Source organism: Eretmochelys imbricata, chromosome 6 (genome assembly GCF_965152235.1).
Source record: "Eretmochelys imbricata isolate rEreImb1 chromosome 6, rEreImb1.hap1, whole genome shotgun sequence".
NCBI classification, from domain to species: domain Eukaryota; kingdom Metazoa; phylum Chordata; order Testudines; family Cheloniidae; genus Eretmochelys; species Eretmochelys imbricata.
The window spans coordinates 105,664,366-105,686,933 of NC_135577.1; the positions used below are offsets into that span (position 1 = coordinate 105,664,366).

The 22,568-nt window shown below is 44.3% G+C and overlaps 1 protein-coding gene across 2 annotated transcripts in view; it reads right to left on the reverse strand.

The window, feature by feature from the left end:
* The window catches only part of SYNE3 (spectrin repeat containing nuclear envelope family member 3), an 84,934-nt gene extending 66,255 nt beyond the window's left edge, over positions 1-18,679 (reverse strand). The window contains exon 1 of one of the 2 annotated variants that reach the window (XM_077819327.1): positions 18,290-18,550. In XM_077819327.1, the coding sequence (XP_077675453.1) occupies positions 18,290-18,302 (13 nt within the window). In that variant the 5' untranslated portion in view covers positions 18,303-18,550. Of the gene's footprint in view, positions 1-18,289 lie in introns of both variants that reach the window. The other variant, XM_077819328.1, reaches the window with a different exon arrangement.
* Positions 18,680-22,568: the final 3,889 nt, after the last annotated feature.

The window sequence follows — 22,568 nt, forward strand, 5'->3', positions numbered from 1 at the left end:
TAGCCGACTGTGCCTCGGTTACAGCTCTACAATCCCAGGAACAGAGGGCAGAATTTAGCCAACTTCTTCAGTCAACACCAGCGGTATTGCTGTTTAGCCAGGGATTTCCCAAACGGGACCTGTGTTTCATGCATCACACTTTTCTGATGCTCAAACTCATTAGGCGTTGTCTATCTCCTGACTTCCTGGAACCTTTGGAAAATAAAATGCAATGTTTTCCCAACTCAGTTCTGATGCCTTGAGCCACTGTTACTGTTAGAAAGAAAAGGAGTACTTGTGGCACCTTAGAGACTAACGAATTTATTTGAGCATGAGCTTTCGTGAGCTACAGCTCACTTCATCAGATGCATCTGATGAAGTGAGCTGTAGCTCACGAAAGCTCATGCTCAAATAAATTCGTTAGTCTCTAAGGTGCCACAAGTACTCCTTTTCTTTCTGCGAATACAGACTAACACGGCTGTTACTCTGAAACCTGTTACTGTTAGGTTTGCTAGCAAGTCAAACTGGCAGGATGGCGCCACTGCTACACTGGTTGTAGTTTACACTTCCACCTTCGGAGCATGCTGAATCCAGTTTATCTGCTCCTAGGCACAGCCAGGTTGCACTCTCCCTCACACCAGTGTAAATGCAGAGTAACTCCACTGAAGCCAACGGAATCTTTGCGGATTTGGACTAGTGTAAATGAAAGCAGAAGCTGACCCATGTCATCTTAATTTGCACTCTACTAGACATGATTTCTAGGATTAAGATGAATGTAAAGATGAAACAATGACTGGAAAGGTAGAGCAAACATGGGGATGGAGAAAAGGAAACGGTCAGGTCTGATTCTCCTCTCAAATCAGTGTTACACCCATATACGTTCATTGACTAAGGGAAGATACTCCTGGCTCACATCCATTTAAGTGAGTGGAGCATTAGTTCCAGGAAATATAAAAGCAAAGCAGGGAGAAAAGAAGAACACTGTAAAGACTCAAAATCCGAACAGAAGAAGTCAGCTGGAAGAGAAACTGTGTACTAACTTAGCCCCCAGAAGACCCCCTATGACAGAGTGCTGGGTAAGAACTGCTGACTTAGCCCTCTGTCACACCAGCTCCCATTAAGGGAAGTAAAATTGGAGCTGGCTAGAGAAAACCTGTGCCTAATTGTGGCACCTTAGAGACTAACCAATTTATTTGAGCATAAGCTTTCACGAAAACTTATGCTCAAATAAATTGGTTAGTCTCTAAGGTGCCACAAGTCCTGCTGGTAATAGCTTATCTAAAGTAATCGTCAGGTTAGGCCATTTCCAGCACAAATCCAGGGTGGAGGGTGAGAAAACCTGGATTTGTGCTGGAAATGGCCTAACCTGACGATTACTTTAGATAAGCTATTACCAGCAGGACAGTGGGGTGGGAGGAGGTATTGTTTCATATTCTCTGTGTATATATAAAGTCTGCTGCAGTTTCCACGGTATGCATCTGATGAAGTGAGCTGTAGCTCACGAAAGCTCATGCTCAAATAAATTGGTTAGTCTCTAAGGTGCCACAAGGACTCCTTTTCTTTGTGCAACCCCAGTGTAGGCAACTGAGAGTATAGCTCGGGGCAGAATTTGGCCACAGCTTGAAAAAGCAAACTAGGGACAGGAAGGTGTGAACATCAAAGAGAAGCATCTTAGGAGTCTACTGCTTCTATGTTCCAAAAAGGAAAATGATCTATTTGGTATTCTGAAAGTGAATTAAGATCCCTCTTACTATCAAGATGATGATTACACAGTCCCTACCAAGACAGAAGCTCTCTTAGCACAGGGCTGTATGCAGACAGAAATGAATGAAACTTTCTTGCTGTGCTGAGGAGCAAGCCCATCTATCTAAAAAGAAACCAGCTTCAGACCTTGGGACTACCAAGCTGCCTCAGGGGCAGAGGTTTGAATGTTCATAGGTGAGCCTCCTCACTGTCCTGTCCGCTCTCCCTTGCTGGGAGTAAATCCACAGTGGCTGTGGGATTTACTCCAGCCCTATAGCATCTGGACTAAGAATGTACTCCCTAGGAAGGAAGCAAGCTGGGGCAGCTATGTAAGGCTGAAATACACATTTACTTAGATCATAAGTGCTTTGGGCATGGACTGTCTTTGTGGTGTTTGCACAGCACCTAGCACAATGTCTATAGCTAGGGCAATGAAGCACTATGGTGATAAAAATAAATAACAGTAACATTGTGCAGCTGGTTCTACAGGGGAGATACTCCCTTACAATAAGAAGCAGCCTCTGTTGATGACTATCCTAGACTCAAGGAGCTCAGCAGCCACTAAGGCAAAGCCCAGCACCGATAAATTACCATTTATGAGCACAATTCCTCTCAGTCCCAAAGCTGATCGTAAACTGATATTGAGATTTCATAATAATGCTTCACTTTCTGCATGTGCCCCCAAGGCCTGACTTCTCAGTTAATAAAGTTCCCATCCCTTTGGTTTGAAGGAAGCTGTTTTCAGGCTTTGGTTAAATGAAGGTTTGAGCAGGATTTTTTTTTTCTTTGCTAGCACTTTCAAACCCATCAGTGTTTCAGCTGGGTGAAAAGCAGCACTGTAAATGGTAACTTTTGAATCTAGACAGTTCTGTGTTCAAACATGAATTCAAGTATTCCTATAAATAAAACTGGTTAGATGTTTTCAAATAAGCCCAAAGTCCACATGCTGCAAAGGAAACACAGGTCATTAAACACTGAAGCCAATGGAGTTACTTAAAGGATTATTTTGGCTCACTGTTTAATCTACCATACTTAAATGATGCCCTGGACAGACTGGCTTAGTTGCAAGGTAATAATCTGCAACTCTGAACTGCTGCATGGGTTTGATTCCCAGTCTATGGGCTACCAGGGGGGACAAGAGATCTCATGTTACTTGACCTCCAGTATTCAGGGGACAAGGTTGATGTGTTCCTAAAACAGTTTAGTCTAGTTCTCCTGGGCCACAAAGTGGCTGTGACACACCAGGGCCACAAGAATTGTAGGGTACAAAGCAGGATAAAATTTCTTCAGAGCTCTGTCAAAGAACTAGAAACCCCCCGTTGGGGAGAGAATACTTCTGACTCTGTAGAAATGGTTGTTTCACAGGACAAAAATATGGCTTAAGTGACCATTCAGCAATATCTAAAGGTGCAGGGCTACTAGACAACACAGTGATGAGTATGGTGTAAACGCTGATCAACGGATTGATGTCAAAGGACTTTCTTCTAAAGGGCTGAAGGAATCCACTATCAGTATTACTGGGTGAGGGAAGGGCGTCACTCAAGCACTGACAAGTGACAAGTCAAGTACCCAACAACAGCAGCCAGCTTTAAAGTCAACCCATCCCTGTTTAAAACAGTGGGATCTGCTGATATTTAGTAATTTACATATTTATATTTAATCATTCAGCTATTAATTACTACTATTACTACTGCAGTAAGGTTCCCAGTTAGGCATCAGGGCACCATTATACCAGGCTCTGTACAGAAAAAGAACACAGAGACAGTCCCTGGCCCAGAGAGCTCACAAAATCTAGGATTCTCACAGTACACAGCAGGTGAATAAACAGACAATTAGGGTTGGAAGACCAGGCAACACTGAAGGGAAGGGTGTTTGTGTCTTTTAGTGACTGTGACATCTCATTTGTCCCAAGTGGCCACCAACATAACCAACGCCCAATGGAAAGGAAGATTTTAAGGGGGGATTTCAAAGAGATGATGGTGGCTTTGCAAATTGGGATGAAAAGTATCTTCCATAAGCATAAGGGGTGGCATGGGAGAAAGTGCCAAGGTACTCCTAGGAAAAGCAGACAAGGGGGCTGCCTGGCATAAGTAATTTCAGAGCTCTGCCTTGAGCAGATAATTAACCTCTGTTAACAGGTGGTCTTATTACCATTACCCTCATTCTCTTTTCCCTCATGTGTTTTATCTCACTAACTATGAACTTGTTGATTCTAGTCTTAAATTAGATTATATGCTTCCCACGGCAGGGACCATATCTTTGTATGCTTTGCACATTGCCTATCATCACAATGGGGCTCCCACCCTGCCTGACTAGAACCTTTTGATGCTAGCATAATAAATAATAATTTTCAAGTAACAGACTGATCTTGGGCACTTTGCCTTCAATCTTCAAGGCTTTTAGAGAAGCAAGTTTCCCATGTTTTGCTAGCCAGATTCACAAGCCATTGTTGCAACCTGGAAAGATAGGAAAAGGAGTTAATTCTGCACTGAAAGTGTCTTTAAAAAATGTCTCTCTTGTGGACAAAGTGGGTGTTCTAAAGCAGAATGGGATTTAAAGCTTTGATGCTAAATTCACATCTATTTCTTTCATTCTGGAGCATGTAAGGCTGAGGATCCTCTCTACACAACAGCGCCCTACATCACCTGTATGTGAAGCACTTTTTATGCCCTCAGCACAAAAATTAATAGAGCTCTCTTGACCTCTACTCTGAAATTATGGGGTGAAATCCTGGCACCACTGAAAACAACAGGAGTTTGGCCACTGACTTCCATAGGGCCAGGATATCACCCATGATTTCTACAGGCTTACAAGTCAACAATTATAGTTCTCCTTGGGTTCTTTCCTTCTGAGCAGGAGATTGAAACTAAGAATGAAGCCTCTGATACATTTACTGAGCCAGCCTGATGTGCTACATATTTTACCTACAAACCAAATGCCAAACCCCTTGTATTTACTACCTGAACTATAGAAGATTCTTGCTGATTTACATAAGAAACATCATCTACATTTGTCAAGCATTGCTGTCTACCAGAAATATAGCCACTACCACAGAGACTGAAGTGCAGCCATGCAATGAGAATGGTTGCATTAAGGAAAGTCAGTCACTACAATTACAGAAAGAAAAGGAGGACTTGTGGCACCTTCAAGACTAACAAATTTATTTGAGCATAAGCTTTCGTGAGCTACAGCTCACTTCATCGGAAGCATTCAGTGGAAAAAAAGTCCTCCTTTTCTTTTTGCGGATACAGACTATCACGGCTGCTACTCTGAAACCTACAATTACAGAGAATTTATTGCTCAGGGAAGTCACTGATCTGACAGCTCCAGAGGTTGGTTTCTTCTGTTCATCCACAGAATATGTATGGCATGGGCAAATTTCCTCACACTGCCCTGCCATTAAATTGTCTTGAAAGGACAACAGGATAAGTCACTCTCCAAACATATTCTGCCCTTTGCCTCTCTGCTGAGACTGTCAATAGGATTTTGGTTACAGTGTATATAGGAGTCCATTGGGAACTGGACTGAGACCAACTCATTTCACATAAGTCCCCACACAGTCATCAGATGGAAACAGCTTTCAGTCACTGCTGACCCAGTCTGGATTCAAGCCAATCACCCAGAGGTGAAAGGCTCTATACCCCATTATTAGCAATCTGCCAAGCCATCCAGTCCCCAATGGCTGCCTAATGTAGATATCTTAGCTGCAGACATCCAAAGGTTCAGTGCATGTGTTGGCATTATAAAATGCTGATTAGTTCTGTAAAATTGTTTTTTATTCTAAAACACAATACCCTCTTTTCTCCTACAATTGCTTCATTATTATAACAGTAAAAAAACCTGGTGTCTGATTCCTTAAATCAGACACCACTGATCCACATAACAAACAGAGGCTACATTACAATTTAAAAATTACCCTAGCTCTTTATTCACAATTTAATTTTCTTCTTGCTGCTGTTATTCCAGCCCATGTGCTAGCTTATTTACTTTCTTACAGGCTTCTCTACCGTGCTTATCATCATATTATCTCAGTGCCCCACATTCACAAATGGATCTTGCCTCACAAAACCCTTGTCCATTAGGAAAGGATGAGCACCTTCATTTTAGAGAGAGGCACAAAGGAAATTCAGGCCACGGTTTCCAACAGTGACGTGTGATTTAGGGTGCCAAACTCAAAACACATCAGGTATTAGTCTGTGGCAGAGCTTGAAATATGAATCCAGCTCTCCTTGATCCCAGTCCAGTGCCTTAACACATGGCCATCCTTCCTCCCTTAACAATCGCCCACCTATAAATTGTTTCAAGGTTGCTTCACTTCACAATAGAAGTTGACAATATACTCCTTATAAACAAGGTGGGTGAGGATATGGGACCAATAATATTACATCCCCCATCTTGTCTCTCTCATATCCTTGGACCAACACAGTTACAACACTGCAAACAATATACTGCTTGCTCAGGAAAAACTACCAAAACTTCAACGGGAATTTTACTTAAACAAACAAGTGTAGAATCAGGTCAATATTTATTAGATAAATAAAAGGATTTTCAAGAAGGCTCTTGTTCTCTCAGAGTTAGTGTTGTCCTGAGTCTTCTGCCATTTAGAACCATGAAGCATGACATTCAAGGAAACCACAAGACACCATTGCACCAAAGTAATAAATGGGAGGGAATGTGTTTAGTAGCAGGACACAGGACTGGGAGCTTGGACTCTGGACCAGCAGTTCTATTCCTGACCCTGTCACTCAATCACTGTGGCACTTAGGTAAGTCACTTGGTCCCCATGTGCCTTTGTTTCCTCAACTGTAATAGAGATATAATTATATTTACCTACCTCCCAAAGATGTTGAAACATTCATGGGCCTGATTCTTCTCCCATAAAGCCTTGTTTCCCGTCTCCCTTCCTTTCCACTTTTCCCAGTATGTTATCTGTGCAATTTGGATGAGGCCTAGGGTTAGGGCCTGACACCTGAGCCAAAGCCCAGTGAAGTCAAAAGAAAGAGTGCTGTGGAGTTCAATGCATTTTGTATCAAGCCCCTGGTCTCCTATTGACTGTAAAGTAGGATGGACACCAATGGTGATATATAAATAAAACATCAAAACCACAAGGAATTAAGTAGTCTAATAACAAGCAGCCTAAAGAGCACCAGATGGGGCTGTGCCTTGTTGAGAAATCACGGCTTTTTTTTCTTGCAGTGCCATTAAGATGTAGGCCCAAATTTATTTCAACACAGAAAGCACAGGCCATCGAAGATTGTTTATTAACTGAAGGCGCACGCACGCACACACACATCACATCACATCACAGCATGACCCTCCCTTACAACCAGTCCCAGCTTCTATGTTTACATTATGCAGACTGGGCTGGATAAGAGGCTCCTGTCATTAAGTGAGGCAGGGCTCCTTAATTCAGCAGAAGTTAAAAGTTCTGCAGCTGTCATCCCAATGAATCATTTCATTGTAATAAAGGCTGTTATCCTGGGAGTAACTCAGTTTAATCTGTCCTTGTGACAAGAGTCTTGGTTGTCAGTGAATAGTGCAGGCACAAAACATAAATAGCAATGGCTCGCCCCACCTTACTAAATCCATACGTCAACCACAGCCGAGCACAATGATTAACAAATCTGGTGTATTTACTGTTTGCTCTGGCTTTGTACAGCTGAAAGCTAACATCTTGCAGCGTTCTCAACTCATTTGATGCTCTATTTAAAACCTCAGCTCCTGTGGATGAGCGATTATGTGAGAATCTTCTCTTTCATTTTAAAAGAAAAAGTACATTTCTAACCCACTTGGTTACAGAGAAGAGCTTGTACCCCAAAGGGAAACCCCTGAAAGCAAATAAAAAGAACTTTTTTTTTAATATCACGGCTTTTAATTTCATTATTTCAATAATTTCATTATTGGCTTTTGAACATCTGGGGTTAATAATGCTACATCTTGTTGGACCATATCTAGAATCTCTAATCTCCAGATGAAACATGTCAATATCAGACATGGGCCTGAGCCACAAAATTTAGCTGCAGACCCAAGCTTTCCCAAAGTTCAAGGGTGTCTGGCTCTTGGATTTGGGCCTATTGTTAGTCAATATTGGGCTGAGTCTTAAAGGGGCCCCAACCGAGCCCCCATGTTGCTTCACCTATTTTATGTCTTTTATTGGACCAACTTCTGTTGATGAGAGAGGGCATGTCTACACTACAAAATTAAGTCGACTGAACTTACGTTGGCATATAGCAGCCGCAGTAATTACATTGCTTGTATGTGTCTACACTTTGCTCCTTGTGTCGGCAGTGTGCATCCTCATCAGAAGCACTTGTGCCGATTTACTGTCAGTGTGGAGCATTGCGGCATGGCTTCTGAAAGACAGTAACAGTCGATGTAAACAACACAGTGTCTACACTGATACTGTGTCAACCTAACTACATTGATATTGATTCTATGTCTCTCGTGGAGGTGGCATTATTAAGTCTGTGTAGCGGGGCAGTTCCATCGGTGGGAGCAAAATTTTAGTGTAGACACTTACATCATTGGGTCATTGACCTAACTCTGTAGTGTAGACCAGGTCTGAGACAAGCTTTCAAGCTTACATAGATCTCTTCTCCAGGTCTGGGAAACTTAATGAGAATGTCACAGCTAAATGTAACAGATTGTTTAGCATAAGTAGTTCAAGGGACCAGAAGTTGGTCCAATAAAAGATATTACCTTACCCATGCTGTCTCTCTAATATCTTGGGACCAACATGGCTACAATAACACTACGTACAACTATTTTATACAGGCAATTTAATGGAATCCACAATTAATTGAGGGCAGAACTATTTAGATGTTACAGGAGCTGATCTGTATTCACAAAAGGAAGCTGGTCATGAACATCTACTTGATATTAAGTCAAATAGAAACACAACTATATCAGGCTCGAGAAAGCTGAGATGTAATTGGACCTCAGGAAGATTTATTTTAGCATTAATGTCCGCCTATCAAGTATGCCATCATAATAAGGTAAGGCCTGGTCTACATTTAAAATTTTGCAGGCATAGCTATGTCAGTTAGAAGTATGCAAAAAAACCAAACCCCAAACACATCCCAACTGGCCTAGGTTATACCAGCAAAAGCCCGAGTGTAGACACAGTTATACCAGAAAAAAAGTCCAAAAAGCTTATTTTATTTGGAGAACCAATATAAACTGCATCTCCACGAGAAAGGTTTGCCAGTATAGCTATATTGGCAAACCTTTTTAGTGTACCCAAGGCCTAAGAATTAAAAAGCCAATGGTTTGTCACTGCTAATGTTGATCCAGTATTGGATCTGCCAACCAACCATTTCAAGATACTTTTGAGCACTGTCATTCAGAGCCTACAGTCTGAATGCACAGACCCAATTTTTACCACAGAGATATCCAACATCTAGTGAGTATTCGCTGTGGAAATGTTTCTCTTCATTTACCCACCTGCAATATGAACAAGACTTTCAGACTCACTCGAATACTGGAAAGTGCAGAAATATTTGTTGCTCAGAATGTCTATCCCCCTTTCACAAAATATAGTTTTATTTTTAAATCTCCTGGCTCTGATTTCGGGCGACACTTGGCACAGGACCCAAGGCTGGTGGAGGGAAAAGGTGAAGCACTGCATGCCACCTTCACACCCTGGCTGCCAAGGTCCTGCTTGGCCCTGGCACACATTACAGTCAATTACTCTATAATCATGGGTGGCCCTGGTACATTCCAATGGTCTCCAATTACCACCTCTGCACAGACCACCATATGTGGCTTTTAAGCAACTAGTTGCAAACATGTAGCGCTGCCCTTTTCCTGTATGTTTCTGCATGCACACTTTGCTGTGCACATTGAGATAACTGAGCTCATAATTATTTAGTGAATTCAGTGCTTATGAAAGTGCTGGACTGGAAAGACTTGGAAAATGGAGTCTTCCAGGTACAGTATGGGCATTACCCAAGCAAGCTATTCCCCAAAGTGTCTCAGTGCTGGAGGAACTACTTCTAGATATAAGAGGGTAACTCAATATCTGTGGCCAATTACATTTTTGGTCTCTATGCCTGGGCTGCCAATGCAGATGCTAATAAGGACAGCGATTTTTGTAATCTGTCTAATGGGAACTGGATGAGACTATGGTATTTCTTTCACATAAACCACCAACCAGCCATCAGAGGCTAACAGCTTTTGAATACCATTACTATTCCCAACCTGCTGCTGGTCTGCATCACCACAGTAACTGTTCTAAATATTTTTGCAACAAACCACAGTTTGCTCCTTCTCCCAGTTAAAGGGAACATTGTCAAAGCTGACAGCCCCATAGTTTTTTATTACTAATTTTTTGTACTACTTATTTTATTAATTTTTTAACATATTTACAGGCATCTATCCAGTGCTCCCCTCCCATAAATTAAAATTTACAACATACACATAAACAAAGAACAGCCCATAAATATATCGAACACAACAGCCTTAACAAAGAGAAAAACTGTCTCACTAAAGACCCCAACAGAGCTCAGGGCCCCATTGTGCTGTACAATCAAGCACTTGACAGGACACAGAAGACAAGAGTCTTGCTCAGAGGAGCTAACACTGTAAAAGACCTATGTGATGCACCAGGCAATGGTTTGGACGTAAGGGTCAAAGACGTTGTCAGTGAGATCAGGTCACAAAGGTCATGCAAAGGAAGGCTGTTCAAAAGGAGTAGCCTTTCAGGAAGGATCTAAAGGAGAGGGAGAGAACTCAGCATGTGGGTTGTGGGAGACTGCTCCAAGAGGAGAGCAGCAGGAGCACAGACCTGGAAGGAAGAGGTGGAGGAGGAGAAGATGGGAGCAGAGGAGCACAGGGCCTGACCCTGTAAGGTACCAAATGCTGACTAACAGGAGCTGAGAGCACTCAGCACTTCTCAGGATTGGGTCCATGAAGAATGTGGGAGCACAGGATTAGAGGAGAGCAATGATCTAAAGAGGAGAGTATCGTTACGTATTTTCACAGAAGGACTATCAGCTTTGACAGAGTTTGCTTCATTGTAACTCGTTCGTAAGCAATAATGTTCATGTGACTCACTCAGAGTTAGGCTTTCTGTAGAGATCAAGTTGCTATGGGTAAGTGGTTACATTTTCCCTTGAGACCCAGTTGGCTCACAGCCTTGGCAACAAGAGACTCTGCATTTGTGCACAGCCACTACCCACAGTTTTGAGACCCTTTCAAAAAACACTGAAAAACAACTAATACCGTTTATTATTTCTTTTTTACATTCCTTAACCAACAAGGAATCACTATATACAAAGATTTTCGAACAGCTTGCAACAGACAAGGAGTGAGAAGTAATGTCCCAAGAAGTAACAGCAAATGGATCTAACTGGAAAGTGGTGCTATTTGTATTATTTTTTCATTATTTATTTAGCACCATATGGGGGACTTGATGATTTACAGGCACATGAAAAGACAGCCCCGCCTTAAAGAAAATCCTGCAACCCTTACTCATTTGAGTAACCTTTACATATGTGAATAATTTCAACAGACTTCAATGGAATTACTCATGTGACTAAGGGCTACTTGCATGAGTAAAATTTTGCTGAAAGAAGACCTAATGCAGACAGAAATCATAAACAGAAAACAGGCATTTGGGAACAGGGGAGTCAACAGAAAACAAGGGGATAGGGGAAACTGATTCAATGCTGCAGCTTTGTGTTTTCCCCCTTTACAGCACGGATGTCTAGAGTCTTGGAAGTGAGAGCACGGATTCTCAATTGAATGCTGGAGAAAACAGGGAGCTAGGGAAGAATCTTAAGGAAGACGTTGGGGGATATATGCTCAGAGCTGCAAGAGCAGAAGACAGGTTTTGACAGGTTTCAGAGTAGCAGCCATGTTAGTCTGTATTCGCAAAAAGAAAAGGAGGACTTGTGGGACCTTAGAGACTAACCAATTTATTTGAGCATAGGCTTTCATGACTTCTATCTGTGCCAAGCAAAGTATTGTGTAAGATCATAGTCCACCATATATCAAAGGCAGTTGATAGCATTCTCAGAAAAGAGCAAGCTGGTTTTCAGAAAGAGTGTGGATGCACAGACCAGATCTTCACTCTACAAAACAGAACAGAACAGTGCTTAGACTGGCAACGGCAACTCTACATAAATTTCATAGACTTTGAGAAGGCGTTTGATAGCATTCACAGGACCAGCCTATGGTGCATTCTGCGGGCATATGGAATTCCTTTCCATATAATCAATGTCATCAAAAGCTTCTATTTCAACTTTACATGAAGTGTTGATCACAGTGAGCTCAGTTTTGAAGTAAAAACAGGAGTACGTCAGGGGTGTGTCATATCTCCAATCCTCTTCAACATTGCCATCGACTGGGTAATGTAGCATACAACAGAAGACATGCCAAGATGCATTAAATGGACACTCTTCTCATCCCTTGAAGACCGGGACTTCGCAGATGATGTTGCTCTCCTATCACATACCCAACACCATATACAAGAAAAAACAACTTGACTCAAAGCATTCGGACAGCAAATTGGACTGAAAATCAATCACAATAAGACAGATATCATGACCTTTAATATTGCCTCATCATCACCAGTACAGATAGAGGATTATGTTCTCACCAATGTAGAAATATTCACATACTTGGGCAGCACCATCAGCCAGGCTGTTGGAACAAGCCAGGATATCTGGAACAAAATCAATAAAGCCAGGAACACCTTCAGGAGCTTAAATACAGTCTGAAAATCATCAAAATACAACACCAAAACTAAACTCAAGATTTATCACTGCTGCGTACTTTCAACGCTACTTTATAGTGCAGAATGCTAGGGAATGAGAAAGTATGACATGTCCAAGCTATCTTCATTCCATACAACTTGCCTCAGAAAAATCCTCCGTATCTTTTGGCCCAGAACAATCTCAAACCAAGATCTATTGACACAGTGGAGGATCTGAGCACCATCATTGCCAGGAGGTGCTAGAGATGGATCGGTCATGTGCTTCGGATGGAAACTGATTCCATCACCAGAGTAGCAATAAGATGGACACCTGAAGGCAAGCGAAAACAAGGCCGCCCGAAAACAATATGGCGAAGAGCTGTGGAAGTCGAGCTGAAAAACCTGGGGTACAGCTGGGGAACCACTGAAAGACTTGCCAGAAACAGACAGGAGTGGAGGAGCTTCGTCACTGCCCTAAACACCAGAGGAGTAATAGGAACATGATGATGATGATCAAACTGTGGGTCAGGACCCCAAAGTGGGTCGTGACACCGTTTTAATGGGGTCGCCAGGGCTGGTGATAGACTTGCTGGGGCCAGGGGCTGAAGCCAAAGCCCAAGCCTCACCGCCCGGGGAAGAAGCTGAAGCCTGAACCCCACTGCCCGTGGACAAAGCCAAAGCTTCAGCACTGGGCGGCAGAGCTCAGGTTACAGGCTCTCTGCCTGGAGCTGAAGCCCTTAGGCTTCGGCTATGGCCCCTCCGGCCAGGGTGGTAGGGTTCAAGTTTTAGTTCCCCACCACACACACACACCTGGGGGGCGGGGGGGAGAGCTCAGGCTTCAGTTCCCCCTCCTAAGGTCATGTAGTAATTTTTGTTGTCAGAAGCGGTCGCAGTGCAATGAAGTTTGAGACCCACTGCGCTAGAGCCTGTTGAACAGACTGGAGGTAGGATAGGTAAGTAGGGAGAATATAAAGGAGATGGCTATACGGATGTTGGCAGTGAGGATGGAGGCCAAAGGGAAGTTGCTAGCAATGGTAAGCAACTGTATTTAACAAGAGTTTGGACATCAGGAGGGAAGAGTGGAAGATGAGATTACTGGTTCTGTGGATGAAGGGAAAGCAGTGGATGTATTGTTTCTTGACTTTAGCAAAGCTTTTGACACGGTCTCCCACAGTATTCTTGTCAGCAAGTTAAGGAAGTATGGGCTGGATGAATGCACTATAGGGTGGGTAGAAAGCTGGCTAGATTGTCGGGCTCAACGGGTAGTGATCAATGGCTCCATGTCTAGTTGGCAGCCGGTATCAAGTGGAGTGCCCCAGGGGTCGGTCCTGGGGCCGGTTTTGTTCAATATCTTCATAAATGATCTGGAGGATGGTGTGGATTGCACTCTCAGCAAATTTGCGGACGATACTAAACTGGGAGGAGTGGTAGATACGCTGGAGGGGAGGGATAGGATACAGAAGGACCTAGAAAAATTGGAGGATTGGGCCAAAAGAAATCTGATGAGGTTCAATAAGGATAAGTGCAGGGTCCTGCACTTAGGACGGAAGAATCCAATGCACCGCTACAGACTAGGGACCGAATGGCTAGGCAGCAGTTCTGCGGAAAAGGACCTAGGGGTGACAGTGGACGAGAAGCTGGATATGAGTCAGCAGTGTGCCCTTGTTGCCAAGAAGGCCAATGGCATTTTTGGATGTATAAGTAGGGGCATAGCGAGCAGATCGAGGGACGTGATCGTCCCCCTCTATTCGACATTGGTGAGGCCTCATCTGGAGTACTGTGGCCAGTTTTGGGCCCCACACTACAAGAAGGATGTGGATAAATTGGAGAGAGTCCAGCGAAGGGCAACAAAAATGATTAGGGGTCTAGAACACATGACTTATGAGGAGAGGCTGAGGGAGCTGGGATTGTTTAGCCTGCAGAAGAGAAGAATGAGGGGGGATTTGATAGCTGCTTTCAACTACCTGAAAGGGGGTTCCAAAGAGGATGGCTCTAGACTGTTCTCAATGGTAGCAGATGACAGAACGAGGAGTAATGGTCTCAAGTTGCAGTGGGGGAGGTTTAGATTGGATATTAGGAAAAACTTTTTCAGTAAGAGGGTGGTGAAACACTGGAATGCGTTGCCTAGGGAGGTGGTGGAATCTCCTTCCTTGGAAGTTTTTAAGGTCAGGCTTGACAAAGCCCTGGCTGGGATGATTTAACTGGGAATTGGTCCTGCTTCGAGCAGGGGGTTGGACTAGATGACCTTCAGGGGTCCCTTCCAACCCTGATATTCTATGATTCTATGATTCTATGGCACACAAGACTGTGAACCTGCGCCACAAGGTGGACAGTGCAGTTGCCAAATGGGACAGAGATAAGAGGGGGAGGAACAGGAGGGAGCACAGCCGGAAAGATGAGAGGTTCCATTTCTGAAACATTGATTTTGTGGACTGTTGTTCCATAGCTTTGTACAACTACAACCCCCCAAAACAACGTCTGTTGTTGGAGTACAATAGATAGCAAAGGAGAGCATGGTGATATAGGGTGGGCCTTATGGAGCTGACGCCAAACAACAGGGAACACATTTTAATTGTCTCTGTGGTTCCTTTGCCCCAGTCACTCAACCAACTGACAATTTCAAACGAGTTTCCCTTCCCTGCCCCTTTGGTGGAAGCAACTCCCCTTCTGGAACAATGATTATTTATTCTTCATTTTTACTGGCCCCCGCAACCGTCAGTCGAACAGCGTGGGCAGGATTCCCTGAACCGAGTATGCCAGCAACACATCTACAACACTGGAGTACTGTGTGCCAAGTTGTAATTACACAGCCTTGCTATGTGGCCTTGGATGAGCCATGGTGGCCAAGTAATTACACACAGGGAAATGTGCCTTTTACATTAACCCTTGAGGGCTACGAGTCAAGGCTTGTTCACAATGTAATCAGCTAATAAAGAGCAAATTACACATTGATGTCAGAGATTGAGACTCTTGATTCCAAGTTGTAAAGGACCAAACTGCAGATGTCTGCCTTCCCCTCTTCCCCCAGCCCCCGGCCACATCTTTCATTTTAAATGAGATTTCATTCTATCAGAGCACAAAATGGGACACTATCATTAAACCTCACCAAAGTGTCCAGGGCAAACTCCCATTCTCATTCCATTGTTACTTTACGTTTATTTACACAGTGTCCTTAATATAAAAGCAATAGCAAAAGGTGATCGCTGATTTTAAGCGCTTAAAGAGTTCTCCCAGGATTATAACTTTATACAACTGTGGAGGCAGGGGGCAGTTCGACCAGGCACCTACAAAAGTGCCACGGAGTCTTTGATGTCTATGTAGTTATTTATATTGCACTCACCGTCATGACTGTCTGAACACTGAGTAATAATACCTACCTCCTACGTAGCACTCTTCATTGGTAGGTCTCACAGTGCTTTACAAAGGTCACAATCATTATCCCCATTTTACAGATGAGGCACAGAGACATGAGGTGACTTGCCCAAGGTCTCCGAGCAAACCAGTGACAGAGCTGAGACTAGAACCTAGGTCTCCCAGCTCTATCCACTAGGCCACACCACCTCCCATAGTGTTAACATCCACAATGTCTACCAGACAGGACTTCATTTTTACATTTTCATCCAACAGAGCCAGACATGGAAAACTGCCTAGTGAAGAAGAATTAAGGGTGATGGAATCTGGGCTTGCAGTTCTATCACAAACACAGAGCCTGATCCTGCAAAGAGAGCCACACAAACCCTTCCCGTGGTGCAGAATACTCAGTGCTCCACTTCAAGGACACCATTTGCTATGGGGTGAGAAAGCAGCCCCCACCACTTTGTTTTCCACTCCCCCCACATTTTTCATAGGTCTGTATTTGTGGTGGGCAACCTGCAGCCCACAAGCGGCCCGTCAGGGTTTACATAACCAACAGCAGGCACGGCCGCCCATAGGTCCCATTGGCCATGAACGGCGAACCGCGCCCACTGGGAGCTCCGGGCGGCCATGCCTGCAGATGGTTAATGTAAACACTGTCTCGCAGCCCGCCAGTGGATTACCCTGATGGGCCGCAGATTGCCCACCACTGGTCTATATGAACCACTTCTTCTCCCCCACCCCGAACTTTGCAGACTAGATAATCAGATATAAGGTTCTATATGCTATACAACTTTGACCCCCACAGAATTTTTCTGAAATGACATTGCTGCTCTACTTGGTCACAAGGGGTCTGTACATGTGGAACTGTTTGCAGGATCGGGCCCCTGAACAGTTTCAGGTCTTTGCAGTTTATGCAATACCAATTAAAGATGTTTTCATTTTGTGCTCATGTTGCAACTCCAAACAGATTGGAATTTTTAAAGGGAACTCCCAGCTAGCCTAGTATAGTTCTCAGTTTCACTGTACTGACCCGTTTCAGAGTAACAGCCGTGTTAGTCTGTATTCGCAAAAAGAAAAGGAGGACTTGTGGCACCTTAGAGACTAACCAATTTATTTGAGCATGAGCTTTCGTGAGCTACAGCTCCCTTCATCGGATGCATAAAGTAGAAAATACAGTGAGGAGATTTATATACACACAGATCATGAAAAAATGGGTGTTTATCATACACATTGTAAGGAGAGCGATCACTTAAGATGAGCTATTACCAGCAGGAGAGTGGGGTGGGGGGGAATACTGACCCTACCCCATGTTTGGGGAGGAGGGGGGAGCGGATGTTCAAATGAATACTACCACTAAGGACTGTACCACAGTAGCTCTCACACCACCCGCAGGGCTGCTTGGGTTAACTATAAATACATTATACTACACTATGTCCATGTCCAATACCAGAATGCCATTGCACTACTCCTCTCCCTCCCCCCCTTCCTGCTGACTGACAGGGACCTGCTGAACGCAACAGAGTGCGGGTGCGGGATAAAAGACTGAATGGAGCCTCAGGAATAATATTAGCACCCCCAGGATTCAAGCGCAGGGCAAATCCCACCAGTTAAGTGGTCCTCAACCTTTCCAGATTACTGTACCCCTTTCAGGAGTCTGATTTGTGTTGGGTACCCCCAAGTTGCAACTCACTTAAAAACTACTTGCTTACGAAATCAGACATAAAATTACAAAAAGTATCACAGTACTCTGAAAAACGGCTTACTGTCTTATTTTTACCATATAATTATCAAATAATTCAACTGGAAAATAAATATTGAACTTACATTGCAGTGTAAAGCGCACAGAGCAGTACAAACAAGTCACCCTCTGAATGAAATTTTAGTTTGTAGCGACTTCGCTAGTGCTTTTTATGTAGCCTGTTGTAAAACTAGGCAACTCTCTAGCTGAGTCGATGTACCCCCTGGAAGACCTCTGAGTACCCCTGGCTGAGAACCACTGCACCAGCTGGTTCCAGGGAAACGCCAGGGGCAGGAAAGAGTTAAGCTCTGCTGCCACCCAACTTGGTGGCTTCTCCTCTCACGTTGAGCGCGACTCACGCATTTCCCCAAGCCCTGCAGTGGTGCTGGAACAATTTGTATTGGGGGGGGGGGCGGAAGGCGGAAACCATGTATTTGGGTTGTTATTACTACTTCAAGCCAGGGGGTGCAGCACTCCCCCTCCCTCCCAGCACTCATAAAGCGCGGCTCCCTACGCTGCCCAGAAAAAGTTTCTCCAGCAGAAGGGGGGGGGACACAACGTGCCAGTCTCTCCTCTCCACTTGTCAGCACGCGGATCCTGCCTGCCATGGCCTGGCCACAGGGCTGGGACCTGGAGGGCTCGCGGCCCCAAGGCGTTCAGCAGCAGCAGCGGCGAATGCGAAAGTGACATGCAGAAGAGCAGAGCTCTGCCCAACTCCAGGGTACCCCGCCGTGCTTGCGTTCCCCCTTCCCCACAGCCCGAAAGGGGTCACTTACCCAGCAGGGGCATGGGCGGCGGGGGGCTGCTTGGGACGAGCCTCTGCAGGAGGAATCCGGGAGCAGCCAGCTGCTGCAGTGGCGCCTGCAGGGTTTGAAGGGCGTTTGCGGAGGCCCCTCCTTCACGGGCTCCCTCCCCTCCTCTGTCCTGTCCCCGACCGGCCTGACACCGCCCGTCCCCGCCACATGCAAGCCAGGGAGGCGAGAGCAATGGCGAGCGGTGCCCTGCCCAGCAGCCGCGATGCCCGGGCTGGGTGGCGACAGCCGCCGGCTGCTACTCTGGATCTTCTCCAGCTGTGTTGCAAACATGCCTTCCGGCCCGCGTGTCCCCCGCCCACTCCAGGGGACGCCGCGGCAGCCAGCAGCTCAGCCCATCAGTCAGCGCCCCCTCCCCGTGCCACGCTTGTAACCCGGGGGGCACGGAGCCGCGCAGACAGCGGCAGCCCGTTATGTAACCTCATCAGGGGGCTTATGCAACGGGCAAGCTCTGGGCGGTGCACAGGCGTTCAGCGCTAGCCTCCGGAGGGGCTGGCACAGAGCGAGGGAGCAGCTTTCAACTGTGTCACACTCACATCAGAAAGCCAGCTCCCGCTTTCAGCATTGCCTTGGCACTTTCGGGTGACGAACAGCAAAATCCGTTTGTCGGGTAAGCATGGCTTCTCTGCCTCGTCCCTGCCCATCTCCTCCTCCTCAATCCCGCAGCGTGTGTGTGATCACCCCCCCCCCCCCAGCTCCTTTCCAACGCAACAGATTGCTATGTCATACACACGCAGGGTTATGACTTCATCCTGGGAACAAGCAGAAGGAGAAGCTGAGTTAAGAGGGAGAAAGATTTTATTCCAGCTAGAGTCTCCTCTGCAATGGGCAGGGCATTACAGGGTGAAGTAAATGAGGTTTGTGGTAACCTACTTCCAAACATCATAAGGCCCTACACACAGCAGGTAGGTTGTCTGACTCTGAAGGGCCTTGCCTTTCAAACTCAGTTATTTTAATCCAGCGTTGTGCACATCCAAGAGCTGTGTATTACTTTAAAAGCGGCATAAGTGTTGGAACCATGCACTTAACAGAGCAGGCTGTTTTCTCTTTATACCTTTTTCATACACCACTTTTGAGAAAGACATGGTGACCTTACAAAGCAATTACAGACGCATCGAGGACTACACACACTACTGTCACAAGGGTAATCAATTCCATCTCAAAAATAAGAACAGCACCTTCTATTTTAATATCCATGATTATTGTTTGTTACAGTAGCACCTCCTTGCTCAAACCAAGAATTGGACTTGATTGTGCTAGGTGCTGTACAAACACAGTAGCAGATGGTCCCTGCCCCACAGAGTTTATAACCTAAATAGACAAGACAGCCAAAAGGAGATAGCATCCTCATTATGCTAATGGAAAATTGAGGCAGAGTTAAATCTCCAGTCTTACAAAGAGTTATATGCTAAACTTAACCAGTATGGTCAACATCAAAAATTCAAAAAGCATTACTCTTGTCTCCATAAAGTCACAGGTCTGGCTTAATATATGTTTCAATTCCCTTCTGATTTTTTAACCTTGACACTCTGCATTTTTGTGTTTTTCTCTGCAACCATGAGGGCTAGAAACTTACTTTATAAAAAGGCAAGAGTCTCATATAATCACATGACTTCAGGAACAGGGGCTTTATGGAAGTCACCAAATATTATGAGACTAGTGATAAAATCATGAAAGTTGGCAATGCTGCTTTATACTTGGGACTAGCCCCATTGAGACTACACAAGCAATCTGCAGCAGACCTGGAAATTGGACTCAGGCTCTCAGTCCCAGACCAGTTCCTTAACCACAAGGCTATCTTTCCTCTTGAATTACTGCCCATAAAATAGGCTAATAGTTTCAAACTTAATCATATAAACCAATAGGAAAAACAATTCCAGTTTGTCACAAAAAACAGTATCAATAAAACAATTCACTTTAAAATATTTATAAAACAACCAAAGCTCATTCAAGTAAGAACTAAAAAACTGAAAAACATAGACTGTTGTGATGGTCACTTCCATTCTCAATCAAGTTACCATATGCATTTGATCAAGATAGATTATTTACCCTGCAAACAAATCTATTATGCTTCTGCCCATATTATATATATATTTATATAAAAACAGAAAGACCAAAGTGTTTTGATTTTCCAGCAGTATGGTAGTCTTTGTTTACATAACCAAATAAAGGAGCCAAGGCAGCAACAAACCACACTGTATCAAGCAATTCCCATTCTGTGTCAGGGTAACGCTTTTCTGTATCCTCATAACATAATTGAAACAAAAATCAAATGAATACATAGAACTTTGCAGTACAATTATTCATAAGGTTTAAGTGAGGGTGCATTCCTAAAAGAAACATTGGGGCAAATCTAAACAGATGAGGGTTTTGTTTGTTTGTTTGTTTTGGTTTAATGTTAGATCTAAACTTTCCATTGCTGGGACACATCCACTACAACATTTCTACAATCCATTAAAAAAGTATAGCCAAAGTGACTGCATTGATCCCTGAACTTGCTTTTAGGTGTGCTGGATTTAATAAAAAAGTATATTTTGCATAAAGAAAAGGAGTACTTGTGGCACCTTAGAGACTAACCAATTTATTTGAGCATGAGCTTTCGTGAGCTACAGCTCACTTCATCGGATGCATACCGTGGAAACTGCAGCAGACTTTATATACACACAGAGAATATGAAACAATACCTCCTCCCACCCCACTGTCCTGCTGGTAATAGCTTATCTAAAGTGATCATCAGGTTGGGCCATTTCCAGCACAAATCCAGGTTTTCTCACCCTCCACCCCCCCCACACAAATTCACTCTCCTGCTGGTGATAGCCCAGCAGGAGAGTGACTCACCAGCAGGAGAGTGAATTTGTGTGGGGGGGCGGAGGGTGAGAAAACCTGGATTTGTGCTGGAAATGGCCCAACTTGATGATCACTTTAGATAAGCTATTACCAGCAGGACAGTGGGGTGGGAGGAGGTATTGTTTCATATTCTCTGTGTGTATATAAAGTCTGCTGCTGTTTCCACGGTATGCATCCGATGCAGTGAGCTGTAGCTCACAAAAGCTCATGCTCAAATAAATTGGTTAGTCTCTAAGGTGCCACAAGTACTCCTTTTCTTTTTGCGAATACAGCCTAACACGGCTGTTACTCTGAAACCTATATTTTGCATGTAGCTTATACACTATTATCTACATCTATAACTAAATAAAACATACTGGCTAGCAGGGATGTGTATCACTGGTTGCTGCTACACAGGATCAGAATTGCTCAACTTCACATCACAGGCCCTGAAAGGTATTTAGACAACTAATCCTCATGGATTTCAATGGGAATTAGGCACCTAAATACCTCTGAGATTCTGGGCCCACAAACCTCTGGACTAGTTCACTGGCCCTTGGCAGTAAAGTTCCAGCGCACTGCTAACGGCTCCCCCGCCCCTCCTCCCCGGAACTTCTGCCATTGTTTTGGAAACCTCCCTCCCCACCTGGGAGTGAGAGGGTTAACTTACTAGCTAGTGTGCCAAGGGGCTGAAAGGAATATGGCAGCATACAGCGTGGCCAGGCTTCCCAGGCCATCTTCTACAAAATACTAGAGGCCAAAGTCCACATAGCACTTACAGAGGAGCTTCCACAGGCCTGGGTGAAGGGGGTACAGTGGTGCAGACGTGACAGTGACTGTTCCATATCCATGGATCCATCTGATTTTCTTCCCCTTAGCCTGTGCAAACGGATACACCCTGAAGCATTACGGGCTCCGTGTGCGTGTCAAGATTGATTAATCATATTTTATTCTGTATCTACATCTACACTAGAAACGTTGATTCAGTCACCATTATGAGCAAAGGGGCCACCCTAATGGAGACACTGACTCATTTGCTAAAAGTCCTGCAAATAAGAAATGAAGTTACACCCGCTGATCTGTTAAGGCAGAAAAAGATGGTCTAATGCATTCAGAAAGATTTCCTTTGCCATTTGAACCGCCCCAAATGGTCAGTGTTCAGAGATACACTTTGAAGGTTGTGTTGTCTTTACCATTAAATCAAAATGTTGATTGCATTGAACTTCTAACATTTTCCAATGTTGATACCAGATTTTGAATTATTAACCAAGTTACACATCTGATTGGCTCTTGCCATTGACGACAGTTTGTGATATGCTTAAGTATAAAAGTCATTATCATTGTACAGACAACCAACATGAATATGAGTCCTCATGCTTATAAAAGCAGTCTGCTATGCAAACAATGGAAGGCTGAC